Below are 21,186 nucleotides of genomic sequence, written 5' to 3'. Positions count from 1 at the left end.
AAAACTATTATATTTTTTTTATGATGACTAAACGCACTTGTTGATCCCATCATCATTGCTTTGCATAAGAGTTGTAATTCAGCAACACCTGCCACCTCTCTGTGTCTCTCCACTTCTTATATTATATTGTGTATAAAATATATTCCTTTGTTTATATCATATACATGTGTTCATGTTGGAATGCATCTTATGTCAAACTGTATTATGTAACACTCAAGAATGTGATTTGAAAAAATGTAGAAGCTGATAAACTTTTTTCTCTTCTTAGGGAAACAAGATGATTGTGACTAATGGATTAATGTGTCAAGAGATTTAAACCCAAAAGCAAAATTTATTTATCTGAAAAAAAAGAAGACACCCGAAGAAGTATTCGAGCTCTTGTTGAATGGCTCTGCAACTCCCATTTCTATTCATTTGCTCTCTTGATCGTATATATCCGTTCTGTGATTTTCATCTATAAGGAATAATCAAAACAAAATAACATTCTAAAGAGACTCTCAACACTATCAAATGCATGTAGCAGTTTTCCAAAACCCATATAACAGACTCTGCTTATATCAAACAAAGCAGCTTAACAACACAAGGAAACAGCATCAGCTCAAACTACTCTCAACAGATTCCGCTCAATCACTGAAATGTTCAGTATTTGCTGTCACTACTATCAGGAACTTGAGAGGTTAATACAAGAAATTTCAAGAATTACATCATGGAGAAGAGAAACATACCAAACTATCAACATTGGTCACTACAAAACTACCATAAGTGATTCTGAAACCTAAAAACCATCCATCAACTACAAGCTAACTTATTTCAATTCATCACACATGGTTTATAGTTTTCACCTTTTCAATTCTAGAAATAATTTGTATAAAACACACACAGATTGAGCAAACTTCAACAAAAACATAATGCAGGAAAGGAGAAAAATGTTAAATCTCCTAACCACAAAAAACATATTTGATGAGTTCCTGTGATTAGATAGATGATACAAATCAGGATCCACTGCCTATATACTTACACATATCTTATCACAATGCAAAAACTCAGTAAGCATCAGTTTAAATTATCACCTCTTCTATGCAAATGAAGATAAACTAACATAGCCCAAACATTGAATTATGCCTAACAAATCCTCAACACGAGTGATAAAACTAGACAAGGAACTCACTACCTTTAAGTCTCTAAGCTTACTTACACATATCTTTATCTCTATGCACAATCTTGACTAAACCCAAACATGCATTTACCAAAGCAAAGCACACTACTTTAGTTTGAACAATCCATCCAGTAAAGAAAGAAAGAGGATACACAAGATAGAAGCCATGAGCGAAAGCACCGACGAGGACGAGGCCGAAGAGACGGTCTCTGAGAACTGGCTGACGCCTTAAAGATAACCGGATCAAAGGAAGAGCAGGCGCGTATATGAGAGGCACCAAGAATTTGATCGGAGCTCCTTTCTTCTTCCTCTCCATCACTGGTTTTGATGGATCGCTTGACGACGCCATCACTCAGAGATCCCTTTCCCCCCTTTTCCCAATTTGCGATTTAGCGCGATTCAATTTTAGGGATCTCTTCTTTTTTTTTTGGTTTGCTTATTAGCTTTTTTGTTTAATATTTTGCTAAAAACAAATAATAATAATTTTACGAATCTCATAAACGGGCCTAAATTATCAAAAACAAAGCCCACAATCAAGCTGCCCGCATAATAGTAGGTATTAAGATGTTACATCACACACGAAGCAAATGTCACAATTTAATGAGACTTGAGATTCCTATAACATTTATAAATCGAATCATATAATCAAAAACTAATCGTTCCATTTACCTATAATCTAGGAAAAGACTTGTTCAACACATGGACTTAGTCAACAAACAAAGACTTAAAAATGTCATTTTATTCTTAAGAAATCCTGATTCGAGTTAAGAGAATATTTATAATCTAAAATAAAAACAATCGATTTCATTTGATTATGGTCACTATTAATTAAGTAAGATTCAGAGGCGGCCACGTTGGAGAGTTATAATATTAAAGAAGACTTTATAATTAAAATTCCCATGCAAAAAGATAGATTTGGACAATTCTATTATGTGAATTGGTTTTGGGTTAGTTGGTGAATGGATAAAACGATTCATGACCTGCCACGTCGTACGTGCCTTTCGTTACCATAATACAAAACAAAATCACATCTTATTTGTCACACCAATTAGATACATTAAGATTCGCCCACGTGAATCTCATTCATCTTATTAGATTAGATCCTTCATCCTTTTATATGACTTCGTATCTAAATCGTTCAAGGAGGTGATTAGACCTTAGCTTAGGCGTTACGAGACATGTATTTTATATATATAACATTGGTCTATTTTATTCAAAACCCTATGGAAAACACATTTCTTGGTTACAAAAACAAAACAAGACGAAAATTTTCTTCACTCTCTCACATGACATTATCAAAACCTACAAAATCATGGACTTAACTATGACACAGGAGTTGTGGCTGTATTTATAGAGGAAGATGCAGCCGGCGAGGAACAGCTTCTCTCCAACGAACGTTTGGGAGACTGCGCCACCGCGACAGGAGCATATACACCACCACCGTTGTTGGCTACATCGGACGGTGGAGGAAATTCTTGTGGCGACGGCACCCATATGCCTCCGACCACCACGAATTGCGGCTGTGGCGGGTTACCATTACTCTGTGCCGCCACCGCTGTCGCTGGCCTTCTTGTGTGAAGTCTATATTTCTGAAAAATATTCCACAAAATGGTTTGGAAAAATTGAGTAACATTATTTCATTTAATTATTATAACGTGTAATCGGTAACATACAAAAATTGATTAGTAACCTGTAAATGGCTTTTAACTTCGTCATTTGTTAATCCATCAACTTTCATATGATCTCTAATCTGTTTAGGCGTAGCAACTGCAAAAATTAGCATTAATTAAATTAATTTATCAATTTAATTACCAATGAGCCAATCAGAAGATAACAAAAGATAATCCGGTAAATAATTACCATGAGATCCTCCGAGCTGTTGAAGCGCGTTTAGGAATCTCCGGTGTAATTCCGGTGACCAGCACCGTCTTTGCTTTCTATGCGTCTGGGATTGCGATTGTTGCTGCGGTAGCATCTGTATCTGCTCCTCTCCAACTTTATCCGCATCACTTTTAGCACCACCAGTTTCCGTCGTGGAGCTAGTCGTCGTCGCCGGCGCCGGTGCCGAGCTGACAACTTTCACAGCCGCCGGTTGCAAATCAGTTTCCAAAACGCGTTTTTTCTCCTTCTGAAACGGTTGAAACGCACCGCTTTTTGGTTTCACCTCCACCACTTTCGCTTTCTTAACTACACGCTCCTAATAATTCGATTTAACACACAAAAGAAAACATAATTAAGGTTTTTTCTCGTAATAAAACTCCTCTAGAAAAAGCTCAAACTTTTAAAATACCTCTTTTGGGTTAAGATCCGGCGATGGATTCCATAACTGAACAGATCTAAGCCAATCAGATTTCTTATTAAGTTCCGGAGAAGATTCATGTTCTTCTTCATCTTCATCATCATCTTCTTGACACAACGATCTCTTCTTGATTGGAATGAACTCCTCGAAAACAGGACCACCGCAAACACTTGTGGTCTGTTCAGAACACTGTTCTGATGTTGTCGTACCAGATAGCTCCTTCCGACAAGCTTCGATCGCTACAGAACCCACCAAAAACAAGACAAACCCCATAAAGAGATGTACAAAAAAAATTGAAGATATTGATATATAGATAAAAGATAATAATACCTTGAGTAACGAGTTCTAAACATAAAGGAAGCTCGCGTTGAAAGACTTGGATTTTTTTCTGTTCTTGTTCAAGTGCTTCAACGTACTCATGACATTTCTGCATTTTCTTAGCGTAATCCATCTCTAACATCATTACTACTGTTAAAAAGGAACCAAAATGGGTCGTAGTAGATCTATAGAGAAACAAGAAGAAGAAAGAAACTTTAATCTCAATGGAGAAAGAATATTGGATCTTGAAATGGAATAAAAAACATAAAGAAGAAATTTCAATGTTTTGAAGAGGATAGAGATAGAGATAGAGATAGAGAGAGATAGAGATAGAGAGAGAGAGATGGTTTTGGTATTGGGGTATTTGGAACAAGAAGAAGAAGAAGTGAAGGGGATCGAGGTCGGGGCGTCGCGTACCTAAAAGGAATCTTTTGAGTTTTTTCTTGAAAAGGGTAAAATGGTAAATATGGGAGGACGTGGGGTTAAGGTGTGTTTTTGTGTGTGAATATTCGGAGGATCAGATTCGAGTAATTAATGAGGTTCGCATCTGTTTTGTAATGGAAGCTGGAACTGACGTCACTATTCTCTCCAGGATAAGAACGAAGACTCGACAGTTTCTATTTTTCTCTTCTTCCTCTCTTAACCCCAATATTAATAAAGATTCACAACTCCAACAAGGTTTCCTCGTAATTAATTTTTTTTTATATAACAAAATTCAGATTCCAGAGTTTTTATCCTTAATTTAATAATTATCACTACTTTGTGAAATGATTTTTTGTGTATTGTTATGTTGAAACCTACTTTATTAAATTGAATTTACTTTTGTTATGCGTTATTTTCATATAATAGACATTTACCTTACAAAAATGTGCGTTATTTAAAAAGAGATATTATTAACATTCCCCCAATAAATTAATATATATTACTATAAATATAATATATATATATATAATTATATATTAGGGCATCATCCACCTAAATTCACCATTTTACGTGTGTGAGTTGATGTTTAAAATTCTCAAGTTAAAATTACAATTATCTAGTGTGGAAATTATTTGGAACAATTAGAAAGAAGAAGGAAAAAAAAATTATATAAGAGCTAATTTGGTGAAGGAATATTCTCCGGAACAAAAAAGAAGAAAAGAATCAATTAGGAAGAAGAATCTTTTGGAAGGAAGTGTGAGATTCACATTTGCCCACGCCGCGTATATATATATATATATATACATTATTCATTAATTAATTAATTAAATATCTCCGACCTTTCATTCCCCTCAAGAGCCAGAGCCAATGTTCTTCACTTCTTCACGCGTTCTCCCGCGCGTGCCCACGTGCCTTTGATGCAACCAGATTCTGCTTTTGTCATTTATTTTTATATCTTCTTTCTTTGGCTTATTCAATTTTGTAGCATTTGGTCTCATCGTTATCTGTTTAGATTCTCTTTCATTATAATAAAATACATAATTATGAATAAAGGTCAATTCTGATGGGTTTACTTGCAAAATGGTTTAACTAGGATGATAAGCAATTAAGCAAATATCAGATTCATTTCTCAACATGTTCGTATTCTCAAAACAGCAATTTGTTATAGAGCCGAAGAACTTGAAATATCTAAAATCTCTTACGTTTAGAACCTTTATTGTCTCAGTTTGAATGGGCAGAGGAGGGAGTCATGAAGCAAAATACATAGTTGGTCTCATTTGGAGGTGTGGGACATTTATATCTAAACGATCTTTGCTTGGCTCAATCAATTATTAATTTATCAGCACATGTTAATGATTGTATTCATGGGGAAAAAAAATCACAAATACTTTTAAAAACCTCTTTTCTTTTTATATCAAAACTAGGTTCGGATCCGCGCTACAACGCGGGAGAAATAATTATATATATATAACTTTTAACGGATTAGAATATGTTATATTTTAATTTTATTGCAATATCGTCGATTAAAGTGAATCATATATTTACGTAATAAGTTTAAATAAAAAAAAAAAACAAAAAGCGAGTAAATAATAATAGATTGAGTTTTGATACAATTAAAAAAACAATGAAATATAACAGAACGAAAGAATATTTATCGACAAATTATTCAACTTGACCATTTTTGTAGTTAGAAGTAGAAATATATGTAAAAATTACATACTTACAATATAATTTTTGAAGGATCCACCCGTAGCATAATTCATTTTAGAAAAAACATTATTCATAACTCGCTATACAATTCTAATTGTGATTTTAATAAACTACCCGCAAACTATCTAAAATTTACATAGTATGATATATAATATTTTATCAATAAAAATTATGTCTCCAAAATTACATCTATGTCTCAAAAAAATCTTTTTAATATTTTAAATTCTGTATTTTTATATTTTTGAACCTTTTAATTATAATATTTTGAAACTTTTAAATATGCTCATGTAACAATGGTTTTAATATTGGTCATACTTATACTGATTTTAAATCATTATCCAAAATATTATTTGCCCGTTTTAAAAAATTCAAATTGCAACATATCCAAAAAAATAATTAAATTTTTATTAAATATTTTTATTATATAGTATAATATCATAAATTAAAAATAATATCAAATAAAATTTAAAGAAGAATAATAATTGTTTAGTTAGAGATTTATTAGGAAATCATAAAATTAGTTATGGAAATTATATAATTTGAAATTTAGATATGGAAACTATCCGATGTATGTATCCAAACCCAATTTAATATCCAATTCTAAAGTATCCAATTGTTAAAATCGGGTTAATTTTTTAATTTTGACCCGACCCGTATTCCATTTTGTACTTCTCTTTTACTAATATAGAAATATTTCATTTTGTACTTCTCTTTTACTAATATAGGGATGATGTGAGAAAAAATAATAAGCAATGGGGCAAAGATCCTAATTGTCCAAACTTTCCGTTGTATTTCAAAAATACTCGATTTTTTGTCTAGAATTCGAGAATTTAAAATTTGAAAATATTTATTTTTATTCAATTAAAAATTAAGTTTTTTAAAAATATAAATAATCTTAAATAAAAATGTCATATTCAAAATAATAATAAAAGAAAAAAAATTAACAAGCATTTGTCTTGCACAAATCAACAACCAAAGAAGTCCCCAAGAAGAGAGGAACAACAAGCACCTACAAATCCTCCAAGTTCTTCTATTAAATGGATAACTACTTATAAACATATATCAAATCGTTTATACCAAAAATCATCCACTTCATTATATCTAAACGATCTTGCTTGGCTCATATACATTTAAATCCTCCACAATATGAAAAAGATCATAGAAGTAAATGCTAACCAAGTTTACTTATTAAAAATGCACACATCTTGACCAAATACAAAGATATTTTCATTAGAGCAATTATATTATTTTCATTATATCGATGGATAAAGAAGACAAATTATCATAAAATTTGCTACAAATTTTCTTCAATTGGTACTAGAAATAATTTATTTATATTTTAATGTTCGAATGATAAAAAAATATTGTTGTTTTGCCTTCACCATTTAGATTAGATTAGAAATAAAGACTGAAATCATTTAATGAAATGTTTTTAGTCTAGTCCAACCTTATATTAGAGATTGAGGCCTTAATGTAAATCTTTGATTAAAAAAAAAAGTGTTGCTCACTATGGCAAAAAGATATTAGCACAACATGAATACTGAATAGCATAAGTTGATTAAAATATGTATTAAATTTGATCAATAAATAGTAAAAAAATGCTATGATTACCATTTCGGTTGATTTATTAACATCATTTTACATTTATAATCTATACAACTATATAAAAAAGGTATAAACCACAATACATATACCATTGATCCGTGACTAACCAACAAATGTTCGTATATATAACTTAATCCAGAGTCACTAAACCGGAAATAATCAATTGTTTCGAATTCGGGTTCGATAAACCGAGACGGTCAAACAAAGTGGTTGAACTTGAATTCCAATGATAAAACGCAGCGTTTTGAGGTCGAGGGGAAACGTGAAATTGCGTAAACCACCAATTTCTGAAATTGTTTTCTCCATATTCTTTTGTGATTATAATTGTTCGGTCCTGATTATATCCTGTGTTTTTGCGGAGAGGACTTGAGAACTGTGAAGCACTCGAGAGCGAGCGAAGAGACAATGGACACGACGATTTGTGGGAGATTAGCTCTCGCACCATCCACTCTCTTCAGTTCCAAATCAGGTTTCTTCTTCTTCTTCTTCTTCTTATCTCTTTATCTCTGATTCCGTATCACACATGATTTCAAAGTTTGAAACTTTAGTAATCAAATTCAGGAGTTTTCTGTGTTTAATTTGCTCACTCCAATTGCTATATACTGATTTTGACGGTTGGTTTTTATAGTTTAGACACGTATGTTACTATGTGAGGCAATTAGGTGTTGGAAAGAGGCAAGCTTTAAACTTGTCTGAAACTGAAACTATCCTGTCCTAAACAAAACAGAGAATTATTGTACAGGTTTCTTGATATTTATAGGCTACATACAAAAAGAAATTTATGTTTATTGAAGTGAATTTTCAGATTATGTTTTTAAAGATGTGTTGATGTTTCTGACTTTTCCCCTTTCTTAAAAGATTCAGACACTTTGTTATCTCTGTTGCTTTTGTACTTGTACTTTAGTTTCAGCTGTCTCCTGGATTCTTGTAAATTCTAAGGCAACTTGTGCAAGCAACACACTTGAATCTTGATAAACACTTTAAATGAGTTTACTAGGGATGCTGTAATATAAGCTTCAATACAAAAAGTGGTTCCTTCTTGCATGAACTTCATCGTTCTTTTTTTCTCTGATATCTTGTGTTTGCATACCTTGCCGTTTACTTTCCATGGATATATTTTTTGATAACAGTGGATCTCTCTCTCTTACTTGATGTGTGCAGGTGACAAACATTCACTCTCTAAAGGACCATGTTTGAATCGTGGTGTTCTTATGACTTTGTCTACATCCGCCGCATTGGGTAAAGGAGGTGGTGTCCTGGACAAACCAATTATTGAGAAAACCACTCCTGGTCGTGAATCTGAGTTTGATTTGAGGTATGCCTACAAAGGTCCCAACTTTAGTTTCAAATTGCCAAATTCATACGCTTTCCTCTACTCACATCTAGGACATAGTCTTGAAGAATGTATTGTTGTCAGCCTGATCTATTTCAGTGTATATAATTTTGATCAAGAATTAGGACACTCGGAGAACTGTTTTGTGATTCTTTCTTTGCTCTGATTCAGGAAATCAAAGAAGATGGCTCCACCTTACAGGGTGATACTACACAACGACAACTTCAACAAGAGGGAATATGTGGTCCAGGTGTTGATGAAGGTAATACCCGGCATGACTGTAGACAACGCAGTTAACATTATGCAAGAAGCCCACATCAACGGTATGGCTGTTGTGATCGTCTGTGCTCAGGCTGATGCAGAGCAACACTGTATGCAGCTGCGTGGTAACGGCCTTCTCAGTTCTGTTGAACCCGATGGTGGAGGCTGCTGAAACTAATTAAACTCAGTATAGATTTTCCCACCTCCCAGGGCTCTCTATTTTTAGTTAAAAATTTGTCCTTTAATGTATATAACATCAGAACTTTGGTACAAGACTGTTACTATATGCAATGAACCTTGCCCCTATATAGATCTGTTGTTGAGTTGAAGTTTCTTTTCATATTGAACTTTAGAATGCAAATAAACAAAACTTTATTGAAGTCAAATGGTGTCAAATGGTGTTACATATGAATCTTTCTGATCCTGTAATCACTATTGTAAATGTATCTAAGCAAATTGTAAGGGACTGTGTTGCAGCTTCATCTTGGCCTAAAAAGCTTTCAAATCCAAGAAACCTGCAGTTTCAAGACATATGGAAAACTTAAAGAGGATTAAAAATATGAATGTTGTTGCCAAAATAATTAGCTGCAACTGAGTGAATACCATATGGAGGTATCAAGCATCAATCGGAGTAAGGAACGACTGGATGCCAAAAATAATGAAAAGCATTCCACCAGAAAGAGCCACCTGCAACAACATAAGAGTTATTTGATCAAAATTCTTACTCAACCCTGTAGAACCTTCAGTAAAGAGAGGGATATAAAAAAACATTACAATTCGTTCAGATATTTGAGATGCTAAGCTCTTGCCACCAAGCACAGCAGCTGTGGTGCACAATGTTTGTGCACTGTGCAAGCAGAGAGATTAGTAAGCAGTAGAGAAAGGGATACCAGTTTGATATAAATCATTATGTGTAGAAGACTTACACAATTCCGCCAAGGACCACGCCGAGTGGATTTTCATCTGCAGCCAAACCAATGGTGGCAAGCTAGATATAGAGTAAGTTACAGTGAGTATGTGAAGCACTAGCTAAAGTAGAACCAAGCAAATTGATGCAGCAGACGGAAAGTTACCTGACTCTTGTCACCCCACTCTCCAAAGAAGTTAATTGAAAACGCCTTTAGAAGAGACAAAAATGTGAGTCAAGTTGCAGAGAGTTCAATTCTTTAAATAGAGATTCTGCAGAGATTTTATACATTACCTTGAGAAAAATGGGAGAGAAGAATGCAGTAAGGAATGGTCTTTTCTGCTTTTTCTGTTCATCTTCAATCTACAACATCAGAAATATATTATAAAACCTTCACATACCCTCAAACAGTCTTGAATCATTTAGGATCTAGTTCCACACCTTACTGCTGTCTTTTTTCGATTGATCACTACTCTTCTTCAAATCAGAATCCTAAATATTAAACAAGTGTCAACCGGAAAGCATTGTCTTTAGATATGAAAAAGATGTTCAAGAAGAACAACCAACCAGTTCTGCTTCAACTTCTGCCAATTCTTCAGAACCCCTGCATATATAAAACAGATTTGGATAAGAAAATGCTACCTGAAATTTGTGGAAACAAACACTGTTCCTCAAGTCATCTAAATTCTCTTACCCTCCTTCTTTAAAACCGTCCCACAAAGACCATAAACCGAAGCCAAAGAACAAGAATGTTGTTATGTGATGGGTCCATTTTCGAGAGATCTGCAAAACCGAGTCTAGTTCGAATCAGCGACTGTCTAATTGCAAGTTCATAGAGATTCTACGGTAACAGGCACAAGCATTCTCATAATATCTTACCAGATTTGGAGCAGCCCAACCGAGTGTAGCAGATAGAATAGTCATGACCTAAAAGTAAAAGCAAGAAATGAGCTTTCTCAAAACTTAAAAGAGTTCATTGAACTCAACAATTGTATTAAGACATAGGACCAAAACTTACAATCAAAGCCGATAAACAACCAGCCAACACGAGTCTCCTAGGATAACGCATAGCCAAAATCTGGTTACAGAGTAAGACATCTAACATATTAGCTCACAGAAGAAACATCATCCCTACAGAAGCTACTAAAAAAGGGTTAATAGTCAGCTCAGCTACAATTTGGGAGTAAGTTCAGATTTTGATAAAAAAAAGTCAACAGCTTTGATCAAAGAACATGACTACTTCAACATCTAAACTTAGCTCAAATTCTCCAAACTAAAAAGAAACGAATCATCAAATCAAAATTGGAGTTGAAATGTTTGTAAAGCTTCGAGCTTTAAGGACTCTAGATTGATCTCACCATTTATAAAGTTTCACTTTTTAGTACACACTCTTTAACTCCAAAATATTAAAGATCAGGAAGAAGAAGATGAGTAAAAGAGAGCACTTACAGCAGCAGCAAAGAACGTTTTGTCACCAATCTCAGAGAGGAAAGTCATGGCGAGTGATTTAGTAAAACCCTAAAAGCAACCCATCAATTAGCTTTGATTCCAAAAGTTTAAGCAAAACTTTTGAGGTTGAGAAAGAAGAGATTAGCTTTCAAAGTGAATAAACATACCTGCAAAAGCGAACCCATGACTGCCGTGAGCGAATCTGTTGCCGGAGAGAGCTGAGACCGTCGTCGATTGTTGCGTAAGAGAAGGTGAATGTTTGGTTTTTTTATTTATTTCTTATTTCTTGGGATTTGTTTGGTGGGGGGAGTGTGGAGAGCATACGGGACTGTAGAACACAAGATTCTCAATGGTCAGATCTCGCCACGTGGAGGAATACGATTCGAAGATCTTGCTTTGTAGGACTCAGCTTTGACTCATCATTAGAGTCTGTTCATTTATTAATGTTCCCATTGGTGCTCCATTACATTTCTTCAAAAGCCTAATGCAATATTATACTACTAGTACATACATAGGAACCATACATGAGTTATGTTGTTGCAAGATAACACAAAGCAGGAGGTCTGTTACCAAACCAGAATCCTCACCTTGCTCTGCTCCGAGGGGAATCAAAATTTTTAGTTTCTGGCTTATGTTCTAGACTCATAGTTAAACAGTCATCAACCAGTGAGAACTATTTTTCTTACAAGTATGCATGGATCTGAATACCTAATTATCTGACAGAGTTAAAAGATCTACAGAAATGTTGATGGAATAGTAGTCTCAGTAAAGACCTTTTGCACCCTACTGAATCCAAAGCTCTAGGGCACCCCAAGTATTTTTTGTGTTGGTTTATAAAGTACAATGGCTAATATAGTCTTCTCTTAATGCTCCACAGCTAAGTGATTAACAGTGTAACAACAACAACATTACTCTCTTTTATTTCTTCCTCTACTTGTCAAATCATCATCGGTAAGAAGCTTTGTTTTGGTCAAATGTACTGTTATATATCTAAAACTTTTATGAAAGAAAGAAAAAAAAGAATGGTACATAGAATCTCACGAATATTACTTACTTCTCCATAGAAATGAAAATGAGGAAGAGGAAGAAAGAGACAAGATCGGATTCTGACGAGAGTAAAAAACAAGAAAATACCCACAAGACTAAACAGAGCCTAGACGTCATTGACTCTGCCAATGGTACTACTACTACTCTCTTGTCCAAAACCCAATTTTCATTATTGGTACGTTCTTCTCTCCCACACCCCCACCGGTTTATTATATAATTTGAGTGAATGTTTTGGGTAAAAGATAAGTCAATGGGAGGCTCCGAGAGAAACGAGAGTTTACTGGTTTTAGAATAGGGAGACAGTAATAAATGGTTTTAGTAGGAGAGTAACTTTATTTTTATTAATATTTGTGACTTCATCAAAAAGATAAAATAGTAAATGTAGAAACATTTATATATGAGGAGGAGAGGAAGATGTTTCTTTCAAGCAAAGCTTTTCTTTTTAATGCTCTTCTGAATTATAAATAAAAACTTAATAATACTGCAGAAAAACTTATTTTGTTTTTTCTTTATATATCATTAAATAGGGATACTATTAGAATTCACTCATTTAAAAAAAAAAAATGATGTGATATTTTTCAATTAATAAAAATGGGAGATTTTTAAATTCGCTTTCAATCAACATCACATCAGCTTCAGGGCAGAAGCCTCAGCCAGCCAGACTATTACCTGTTTTATGGTAACTATATTTCAATTTAATAAAAAAATTAACTTTGAAAATTCGTTAATTTAATAAATAAAAATACTCAACTGTGAAAATTAACACAGCTAAGGCTATATCGGCTTTTGACATTTTACAGGAGAGAAGGAGAGGAATTAAAAAATATATGTATCGGTTCAACAATACATCATGATTCATGAGTATATCCAATATAGTCTTGATCTTGAACACTAATTAGTAATTACAAGTTTGACTAACTTAAAAATAAGCTTTAATGATTATGCTATTAATTAATAAGTATATTTTCAGAAAGAAATAGAGTAAATTTTCGAAACTTTTTAAATATTATATAATATATACTATCTGTTATGCATGGGGAAAAAAAATAAAAACTCAGAGTGGCAGTGGTCGAGAGGCCATTTTCAACTTTGGCAGACAGTAAAACAAGATAGAAATGACACTCTCTGTATCTGAAATTATCCAGGCTCTGCATTACATAATTACATATATATATGCATTACAAAATTATATTCACATTTATTCCATGCATATATCGTCGTAAGATAAAATATGTGTTTTTACTAATAACAATAATGTGTTTCAGTCGTGTATCTAAATTATGGAAGACACTCGAGACTTTCGAACACGTTTAGTCCCCACATTTTTTTTTTAACTTTTAAGCTAGCCGACTAGAAAACTATTACATCAAAGTAGGGTTTTCTTAAATCTAATCTGTATGGTTTGTTCATTGTTTTATGACGATGTTCTTGTCGGATCATTATTATGTTCGTTTTGTAGTTACGGGGAAGATTAGATCGGAAAATAAAAAAAGACTTTACGCAAGCTTTATACGATGATTTTTAGCTGATGCATGCAACTTATTACGTACTACTCTAAGTTGATTCCAAATTTGTGTTGTACATAACTACTTCATCGATGAAATTACTGGGAATAGACAGTGAGACTCAATGCTGTGCATGTTCAGCTTATGTGATCTACTCTAAACTTGCATTGGTTTGATATCGCAAAGTTCAAACTTACATAGCACTAGTAACTTCTTCCAACTTTTGTATTCTAACATTTGGATACTGATTAGAAAAATGTTTAAAAAGTCATGGAATAACTCGTTATGGACTTTTTTATATGTCAAGAAACAACTTATTCTCTATACAGTATATTCTACTAATTTAGCCAATTTTTATTTACCTACGATTTGATTGGCATTCTCATCGTACTAACGTGAAATTGACGCGTGAAACATCAATGAGAATTCACTTCATTAGCGCACTAATTATGAAAGTTGGAAGAGTTAAAAGTATGGAAATATTTCACGAATGTTTCAAAACAACACGACACAAGTGATAGCAAATTTGTAGTAATTATGTAACATACCAAAAGAGATAAAGAGTGTAATAATAACAATAGATTTTGTGTCGGGTCACTGGGAAACTAGAATCCCCTTCATTAGTGCATAATGAAAGTTGAAAGAGTTATAACTATATATGGAAATGTTCACGAATGCTTCAAAACTACACAACACAAGAATATCAAATTAGTAAATACACATTCCAAAATATAAAAGAGTTATAATAACAAGAGATTTTAACAAATTAAATATTGGAAAAAAAAACCGTAGTTGTGTGTGTTGGTGATTGGGAAACTAGAATCCCCTTCATTAGTGCACTAATGAAAGCTGAAAGAGTTATAACTATGGAAATATACACAAATGTTTCAAAACTACACTACACAAAGATATCAAATTAGTAAATACACATACCAAAAGAGCAAAGTGTATTAATAACAACAGATTATTTTGTGTATGTGCTGGTGATTGGGAAACTTGAATCCTCTCCTTCATTAGCGCATAATGAAAGCTAAACGAGTTATGTTTATGGAAATGTCAAGAGTGTTTCAAAACTACACTACACAAAAGATATCAAACTAGTAAATACACATACCAAAAGAGAACATTGTAATAACAACAACAGATCTCTTATTGTGTGTCGGGTCACTAGGAAACTAGAATTCCCCTTCATTAGCGCATAATGAAAGCTAAACGAGTTATGTTTATGGAAATGTTCAAAGAGTGTTTCAAAACCAAATGACACAAACAAAGACAGCTAAATGTAACAATTACCAAAAGAGCAAAGCGTGTAATAATAGTAATAACAAAAGATTTTTAAATAAAGAAAAATAAGTTTCAAAAGGTGGTACGTGGGTGTGTGTGTTGGTTATTGGGAAACTAAAATCCCACCCTCTCAGACGCAATTCATTTAACTCTTTTTATTATTATCAATAAATCTCAAAATCTCTTCTCTGATTCTTCTCTCTCTTTCTCTGTCTCTGTCTCTATGTCTTTGGTCTATATATATAATTCGTATTTGTTTTATATCAAATGATGAATCCTACAGCCGTACTGATTCGCCATCTTTTCACCTCTTTAATGAGTTTTTCTTTTCTCCCTTTTTTATTAACTTCACTTTCTTTCTTCTTCCTCTTCTGAAAACCCAACTCTAGAAGAAAGCTCAGTTCTTTCTTTACTTTTTTTTTCTGATTTTGTTGGTGTTGTCTTCTTCTACTACTTCTTCTTTAACAATGCAGAGCAGCTTCAAGACCGTTCCTTTCAACCCTGATTTCTACTCTCAGTCCTCTTACTTCTTCAGGTAAACATCTTCCCCTCCACAAATCTTTAAAGCACAAAAACAAAAAACAAAAACTAATCTTTTTTGTTGTTTCTCTGTTTTGAAAACAGAGGAGATAGTTGTCTTGAAGATTTTCATCAACCAGTCAATGGGTTTCACCATGATGAACCTATCGATTTAAGTCCAAGTCAGCTTCTTTTTTCCTCATCTTACTTTACATACATACATACACAAGTACAAAAAGGCTTAAGCTTTGTTGCAGGAATCTCAAGTAGGTTCCATTTTTTTTCTTGCAGATGTCACTATTGCTTCGGCCAACTTACACTACACGACGTTTGATACGGTACAAATTTGATTCCATTTCACCAAACCCAAATTTTTATTATATGAAAAAGAGTTAAAAAAGAGTTCTTTTTTTATTTGTAGGTAATGGAGTGTGGTGGCTTGAGGGAGAGGCTTGAAAGAGAAGATGAGTGTTTGGATACAGAGCAGTTAGTGTACCAGAAAGAGACAAGGTTAGTAGGAGGAGGAGGAGGAGGAGGAGGAGGAGGTGAAGTGAACATCAGTTTAGAGAATTGGTGTGATTCGGTTTCAGCTATGGCTGATAACAGTCAACATACTGACACTTCCACAGATATTGATACTGATGACAAGACTCAGGTTTTGTTCCTTTGTCTTCTTCGTTAAATCATCACTAAAAATAAGATGAAAAGATTCTGTTTTTTTTTTTTCTTTTCTTTCTTGTATCCTTTTTCAATTTCTGTCTGTTTCTTCACTTGGAGTTTTGTTTTGTCCCTTTTGGTTTTTATAATTTCCTCATTGATATGTCACCTTGGAATTCGATCAATATTGTTTGCTCAGATTGTGTCTGCTTCAGTAAGAGCTGAGCTTGTCTGTTTTTTTTTTTGGTTTTTGGGTCTAATGGGACACACCATGGATGATTGGTTTGTTGTAACTTTTGCTACTACTCAATTTACAAAGTTCATGTAAAGTTTCCTCTTTTTTGTGAGTATGATATGAACTTTACTGGCCCATGGCTTTAAAAAATGTAGTTGCTTTAAGTTTCTTGCTTTTTATTGATATAAAATATGGAATTAAGACTATTCAGTGGCCCATGGCTTTGAAAAATGGAATTGCTTGTAAAGTTTTAATGCTTTTTACTTGTATAATATGATTTCACTGGCTCTCAGTTACATTGCTGCATATTGATTGTTTGTGACTTCGTGTTATATAGTTAAATGGAGTTCGACAAGGGATGGTTTTGGCTACAAATTGTTCAGATCAATCCAAGGTGAAATCTAGTGAACAAAGGGTAGATCTTCTGAATGAGTCATTTGAGTTTTGGATCTTTTTTTTTTTTTGTTCATGGATGAATGAGAGCATTGACATTTCGAATTCTTGGCAGACACTTCGTCGACTAGCTCAGAACCGGGAAGCTGCTAGGAAAAGTCGACTAAGGAAAAAAGTATAGTGTTGCTGATTTATGAAACTGTGTTTTTTTTTGGTCTTCCAATGTCTTTGTATTGACTTTATACTTTGAATTGCATTGTATCTTAATAGGCATATGTTCAGCAACTTGAGAATAGTCGAATCAGGCTTGCGCAGCTGGAAGAAGAGCTTAAACGAGTTCGCCAACAGGTCTGAAACTGATGAATATTTAACACTTTTGACTTCTTGAAATGTCCTGTAAGCTTCAAGTTGTATTGATTAGTATTAATGGGGTTTTTCTTGTATGCAGGGAAATTTGGCTGAGAGTGGAGTTACAGCGGATCACACGCATTTGGCAGCTGGAAATGGTAAAGACTTTTCAGAATCCCACATAACACCTTCTTGGCTTCTTTGGTAACATGGAGTGATTTTACTAAGGATGAAGTTTGGTTTTTTGATGTTGTAGGTGCCTTTTCATTTGAATTGGAATATACACGTTGGAAAGAGGAACATCAAAGACTGATCAACGACTTAAGATCGGGTGTGAATTCACAGTTAGGTGACAACGAGCTTCGCGTGCTAGTCGATGCTGTCATGAGTCACTACGATGAAATATTCAGGCTAAAGGGCATTGGCACTAAAGTTGATGTCTTTCATATGCTCTCAGGCATGTGGAAAACACCTGCTGAGAGGTTTTTCATGTGGTTAGGTGGATTTAGATCATCTGAGCTACTTAAGGTAAAAAAAAGAAAAGGTTCAAAACATTTTTTTCACATATCATTGGTTTTGATCATTTTTTTCATAATTGGTTACTATGTTGTTAGATATTGGGGAACCATGTGGATCCATTGACTGATCAGCAGTTGATAGGCATTTGCAACCTTCAACAGTCATCTCAGCAAGCAGAAGATGCATTGTCACAAGGCATGGAAGCTCTGCAACAATCGCTTCTCGAGACTCTTTCCTCTGCTTCAATGGGTCCAAACTCTTCAGCAAATGTTGCAGACTATATGGGTCATATGGCTATGGCCATGGGAAAACTTGGCACTCTCGAAAACTTCCTTCGCCAGGTAAAAAAACACAAAGCCTCTCTCTCTTTCTTGACAACAACAACAATTGTTATTACAAATCAAGAACCTGAAAATGGTAATTATTACATCTTTGCAGGCAGATCTATTAAGGCAACAAACTCTGCAACAGCTACATAGAATTCTCACCACACGGCAAGCTGCTCGCGCCTTTTTGGTCATCCACGACTATATTTCTCGGCTTAGAGCACTTAGCTCACTATGGTTAGCCCGACCTAGAGACTAGAGAAGCCTGTCATGAGTCACCAAAGGAAAAGCATAGTTCTGGTCTTAGTTTTTTCACAGTAATATATTTTTAACTAAAAGACCAAAAGCTCTCTTCCTCTTTAGCATCTTAGATCATCTGTTTATTTAGTCGGTAGTGAAACGTTACTATTCAGAATCAATCAATCAACGTTTTTTGTCTTTTTTTTATATATATTTTACTTTCCCTAAACTAAACTGAGAAACACAAGATGCTTACAAGATCTACATAAAAGTTAATGGCAACATTGTATAAAACATCAGCGAACCATGCCAGGTACAACTATAGGAGGAGTTACTTTCTCTCGGCTCCATTTCTCTACATTCGAAGGCCAACCTGAAAATCACCAAAAACAATAAAACATATTCTGTGAATCTTGTGGAACCTTAACCTTTATGTTTGTTTCTCAAGCTTTGTTATATAAAAGTTGTGGTTAAAAGTGTTTAGATGAATACCAATGGAAGGGTCAGCGCCGCGGTTCTTGAGCTCTCTAGATTCTTGACAAATAGCGCAATGGGTGCAAAAGATATGAACCCAAAAGTCACGGCATGGTTCCTCAGGCAATGCGAAATGTTCCCTAAGCCTGGTCCGGCTAGGGAACGCGTAAAGCCAACAACAACCAACAAAGCCTAACGCTAGATGAATCATACCTGCGTTCATACAAGCTGCATTTCCAATTTTTAGGATTCTGTTTTACACAAACTAGAGAAAAATGGAAAATTATGGTGTTTCTTCTTACGTATGGTTCCTCTGTTTACGATCTCTACGTTTTGAGCAAAGGAGACACATGGCATTATAGCTGTCTGAACACCTTTTTATGGATCCAAACAAAACAAAAACAAACCCATTTGATATGAGACGACAACAACAAAGAAGAAAGAAAGAAAGATGAATCAAACATGAAAGAGATACGTACAAATGTGAGCATCTTCGTGACAATCGCAAAGACCGGTGGTCCATAGTCCCTGAGGAAGCTGTTCGGCGTACGGTTGATCCCTAAACGACGTCGCCTCTGCCTTAAACACCGGATCATTCCCGTACATTTTTCAGGTTTATTAATAAACAATTTTTTAGCAGAAGAAAATATAATGCGTTTTCTCAAGAGTGGTGAGAAAATTATGGAAGAAAAAAATTATACTTGTTTTCGAATGGAGCTGGACATACGAACCAAAAAGAAACCTTCAACACCAAGATACTAAGATAGAGAGAAGATTCAAGCGTCAAAATTGTTGGTGAGAAACTTATATAGATGAAGATGCTATCAAATGGTTGATAATGATTTATCTAAATGTAGTAGTAGCTTTATAGTGTAAATATATGTAACTAGTTGTTGTAATAATAATACAAAAATAGAAAATTGTTGTTGGATAGAGATAGTTTGACCATATTTTAGACTCCCAAAAATAAGAAAATGTTATCCACATTATAATTGAGTTGACCAGCCAAAGTCAAATCTTGAGATTTTAGGACAAGAGCTTAAAGTTATCTTTGTACAACATCAGTTTGCTTCTACAAGGTTCTAGAGAAAGTATATGCTTCTAGAAAGAAAAAAAGTAGAATTAGGGGAGTATAAAAAGTGGAAAGAAACGTAAAGATTTGGTTCTTAGTGGTGGATGAGTGAGACACTTTCACTTTTTGATTCTTGTCAATGAAAGTGGTTTATGCCCAAACACATATACTAAAACTTAGAAATGAAACAGAGAGAACCTTCAGTAGATTGAAGGCTTTCGAGAAATATGGTTTACTCCATTTGAATATTCAAAATGATTTAGAGGAAAAAGAATAGTGTTAATCTTGATGCGTTTTTTATTATAATTTCCAACGAGTAAAACTGTGATTTATATGATTTCAAAACAAATGAGAGAGATGAGAAAATAGTCTAAATTCTGTAAACAAAATAGTCAAATATATAAACCATGAAAGATTTCTTTACTCTATGTAAATGAAAGGTAAACTAATTAAGCCCTAAGACATAATTACCAATTTCTTAATCATAATTAATCCTAACTTATAACACATTAACACCTAAATCTTTAATCATAAGGACCTAAACAAAATGGTATATTTTATATTTGTCCCACCAATATAATTTCAACATTTCCATTATATATCTAAGAGAAAAGAATGCTCAGAGCAGAAGAAGAAATGGTCAACGTACGTTTTAGTGTCTTACATTGATAATGCTGGTTTGCCAAAAGTCACCAATGATAATAATTTCTGATTTGTATTTAGAAAGAACAAGAAAATGAGGTTGCCTTCAAAACGAACCACGAACTAGTAGTCTTTTTGTCTACAATTTGTCCCCCACTAAAACTGTCTGATAAATTCTAAAGAGTAAAGACATTACTATTTGAGCTAATCATAGTTGTTACATTCTTCCAACTTCAATTCCAAAACCTAACCTTTTAACAAAACCAAAAACTTTGATCTCATATCTTCAATGCTTACAAACCTAGAAACGTTACTAGAAAGTATCGCCCGGATTCATCAATCCAAGCCACGCTGCTCTATTTTATAGTATGTTTATCTATTTGTTGAAGGTCTATTAAAAGATAACTAAAACAACTTTGATTTTTCAAAATTCATACTAAAAGATAACTTTCGTAAGCGAATTA

At 33.9% G+C, this 21,186-nt stretch overlaps 6 protein-coding genes across 7 annotated transcripts; 2 read left to right on the top strand and 4 right to left on the bottom strand.

Moving 5' to 3' along the window:
• Positions 1–173: 173 nt before the first annotated feature.
• LOC17894488 lies at positions 174–1,587 on the bottom strand. The gene is made up of 2 exons (XM_006303025.2): positions 1,309–1,587; positions 174–441 (listed from the first exon to the last, which is right to left on the bottom strand). Exons 1-2 carry the CDS (start codon positions 1,503–1,505, stop codon positions 411–413), a joined length of 228 nt encoding a protein of 75 aa, XP_006303087.1. The 5' UTR covers positions 1,506–1,587; the 3' UTR covers positions 174–410.
• A 706-nt stretch (positions 1,588–2,293) lies between these two features.
• Positions 2,294–4,104, bottom strand: LOC17895822 (transcription factor HHO2). The gene is made up of 5 exons (XM_023787421.1): positions 3,786–4,104; positions 3,447–3,694; positions 3,017–3,353; positions 2,847–2,923; positions 2,294–2,745 (listed from the first exon to the last, which is right to left on the bottom strand). The coding sequence occupies exons 1-5, from the start codon at positions 3,916–3,918 to the stop codon at positions 2,479–2,481; spliced, it is 1,062 nt and encodes a 353-aa protein (XP_023643189.1). The 5' UTR covers positions 3,919–4,104; the 3' UTR covers positions 2,294–2,478.
• Positions 4,105–7,829: 3,725 nt separating this feature from the next.
• Positions 7,830–9,434, top strand: LOC17894678 (ATP-dependent Clp protease adapter protein CLPS1, chloroplastic). Its single transcript, XM_006302878.2, has 3 exons — positions 7,830–7,980; positions 8,673–8,826; positions 9,016–9,434. Exons 1-3 carry the CDS (start codon positions 7,917–7,919, stop codon positions 9,275–9,277), a joined length of 480 nt encoding a protein of 159 aa, XP_006302940.1. The 5' UTR covers positions 7,830–7,916; the 3' UTR covers positions 9,278–9,434.
• Positions 9,435–9,460: 26 nt separating this feature from the next.
• On the bottom strand, positions 9,461–11,744 carry LOC17895702 (GDT1-like protein 5). The gene is made up of 13 exons (XM_006302711.2): positions 11,629–11,744; positions 11,462–11,530; positions 11,031–11,090; positions 10,892–10,939; positions 10,707–10,795; positions 10,580–10,616; positions 10,454–10,504; positions 10,307–10,375; positions 10,179–10,223; positions 10,032–10,093; positions 9,880–9,952; positions 9,709–9,792; positions 9,461–9,620 (listed from the first exon to the last, which is right to left on the bottom strand). The coding sequence occupies exons 1-12, from the start codon at positions 11,644–11,646 to the stop codon at positions 9,721–9,723; spliced, it is 693 nt and encodes a 230-aa protein (XP_006302773.1). The 5' UTR covers positions 11,647–11,744; the 3' UTR covers positions 9,461–9,620; positions 9,709–9,720.
• Positions 11,745–15,529: 3,785 nt separating this feature from the next.
• Positions 15,530–18,741, top strand: LOC17895688 (transcription factor PERIANTHIA). 2 transcript variants are annotated; one of them, XM_023788003.1, is made up of 11 exons: positions 15,530–15,832; positions 15,922–15,998; positions 16,108–16,154; positions 16,238–16,471; positions 17,046–17,102; positions 17,217–17,276; positions 17,372–17,449; positions 17,550–17,607; positions 17,706–17,977; positions 18,064–18,309; positions 18,407–18,741. In XM_023788003.1, exons 1-11 carry the CDS (start codon positions 15,765–15,767, stop codon positions 18,551–18,553), a joined length of 1,344 nt encoding a protein of 447 aa, XP_023643771.1. In that variant the 5' UTR covers positions 15,530–15,764; the 3' UTR covers positions 18,554–18,741. The 2 variants fall into 2 exon arrangements, with proteins under 2 accessions (XP_023643771.1, XP_006300957.1); XM_006300895.2 differs by having other exon boundaries at positions 17,046–17,123.
• Positions 18,742–18,830: 89 nt separating this feature from the next.
• Positions 18,831–19,614, bottom strand: LOC17894878 (protein PLANT CADMIUM RESISTANCE 12). The gene is made up of 4 exons (XM_006300881.1): positions 19,488–19,614; positions 19,311–19,382; positions 19,027–19,236; positions 18,831–18,907 (listed from the first exon to the last, which is right to left on the bottom strand). The coding sequence occupies exons 1-4, from the start codon at positions 19,612–19,614 to the stop codon at positions 18,831–18,833; spliced, it is 486 nt and encodes a 161-aa protein (XP_006300943.1).
• Between the last annotated feature and the right edge of the window lie 1,572 nt (positions 19,615–21,186).

This window comes from Capsella rubella, unplaced genomic scaffold (assembly GCF_000375325.1).
Source record: "Capsella rubella cultivar Monte Gargano unplaced genomic scaffold, Caprub1_0 scaffold_2, whole genome shotgun sequence".
NCBI lineage: Eukaryota > Viridiplantae > Streptophyta > Magnoliopsida > Brassicales > Brassicaceae > Capsella > Capsella rubella.
Note: the sequence above shows the minus strand (reverse complement) of the source record. Positions and strands in the feature narration are given on the sequence as shown.

Excerpts from the sequence above, each read along its gene's own strand:
- LOC17895702 (XM_006302711.2), bottom strand. Across the intron at positions 11,091-11,461 it reads AAACGTTCTTTGCTGCTGCT|ATTTTGGCTATGCGTTATCC; the intron begins GTAAGTGCTCTC and ends CTCTGTAACCAG. Across the intron at positions 10,940-11,030 it reads GTTGTTTATCGGCTTTGATT|GTCATGACTATTCTATCTGC; the intron begins GTAAGTTTTGGT and ends TTTTACTTTTAG.
- LOC17895822 (XM_023787421.1), bottom strand. The coding sequence starts at position 3,918 with ATGATGTTAGAGATGGATTACGCTAAGAAAATGCAGAAATGTCATGAG. Across the intron at positions 3,695-3,785 it reads TTTAGAACTCGTTACTCAAG|CGATCGAAGCTTGTCGGAAG; the intron begins GTATTATTATCT and ends TGGGTTCTGTAG. Across the intron at positions 3,354-3,446 it reads CGGATCTTAACCCAAAAGAG|GAGCGTGTAGTTAAGAAAGC; the intron begins GTATTTTAAAAG and ends TCGAATTATTAG.
- LOC17894488 (XM_006303025.2), bottom strand. The coding sequence starts at position 1,505 with ATGGCGTCGTCAAGCGATCCATCAAAACCAGTGATGGAGAGGAAGAAG. Across the intron at positions 442-1,308 it reads GCTCATGGCTTCTATCTTGT|AACGGATATATACGATCAAG; the intron begins GTATCCTCTTTC and ends TGAAAATCACAG.
- LOC17894878 (XM_006300881.1), bottom strand. The coding sequence starts at position 19,614 with ATGTACGGGAATGATCCGGTGTTTAAGGCAGAGGCGACGTCGTTTAGG. Across the intron at positions 19,383-19,487 it reads TCACGAAGATGCTCACATTT|GTGTTCAGACAGCTATAATG; the intron begins GTACGTATCTCT and ends ATCCATAAAAAG. Across the intron at positions 18,908-19,026 it reads CGGCGCTGACCCTTCCATTG|GTTGGCCTTCGAATGTAGAG; the intron begins GTATTCATCTAA and ends GGTGATTTTCAG.
- LOC17895688 (XM_006300895.2), top strand. The coding sequence starts at position 15,765 with ATGCAGAGCAGCTTCAAGACCGTTCCTTTCAACCCTGATTTCTACTCT. Across the intron at positions 16,472-17,045 it reads ATACTGATGACAAGACTCAG|TTAAATGGAGTTCGACAAGG; the intron begins GTTTTGTTCCTT and ends CGTGTTATATAG. Across the intron at positions 17,277-17,371 it reads AAAGTCGACTAAGGAAAAAA|GCATATGTTCAGCAACTTGA; the intron begins GTATAGTGTTGC and ends GTATCTTAATAG.
- LOC17894678 (XM_006302878.2), top strand. The coding sequence starts at position 7,917 with ATGGACACGACGATTTGTGGGAGATTAGCTCTCGCACCATCCACTCTC. Across the intron at positions 7,981-8,672 it reads TCTCTTCAGTTCCAAATCAG|GTGACAAACATTCACTCTCT; the intron begins GTTTCTTCTTCT and ends TGATGTGTGCAG. Across the intron at positions 8,827-9,015 it reads GAATCTGAGTTTGATTTGAG|GAAATCAAAGAAGATGGCTC; the intron begins GTATGCCTACAA and ends GCTCTGATTCAG.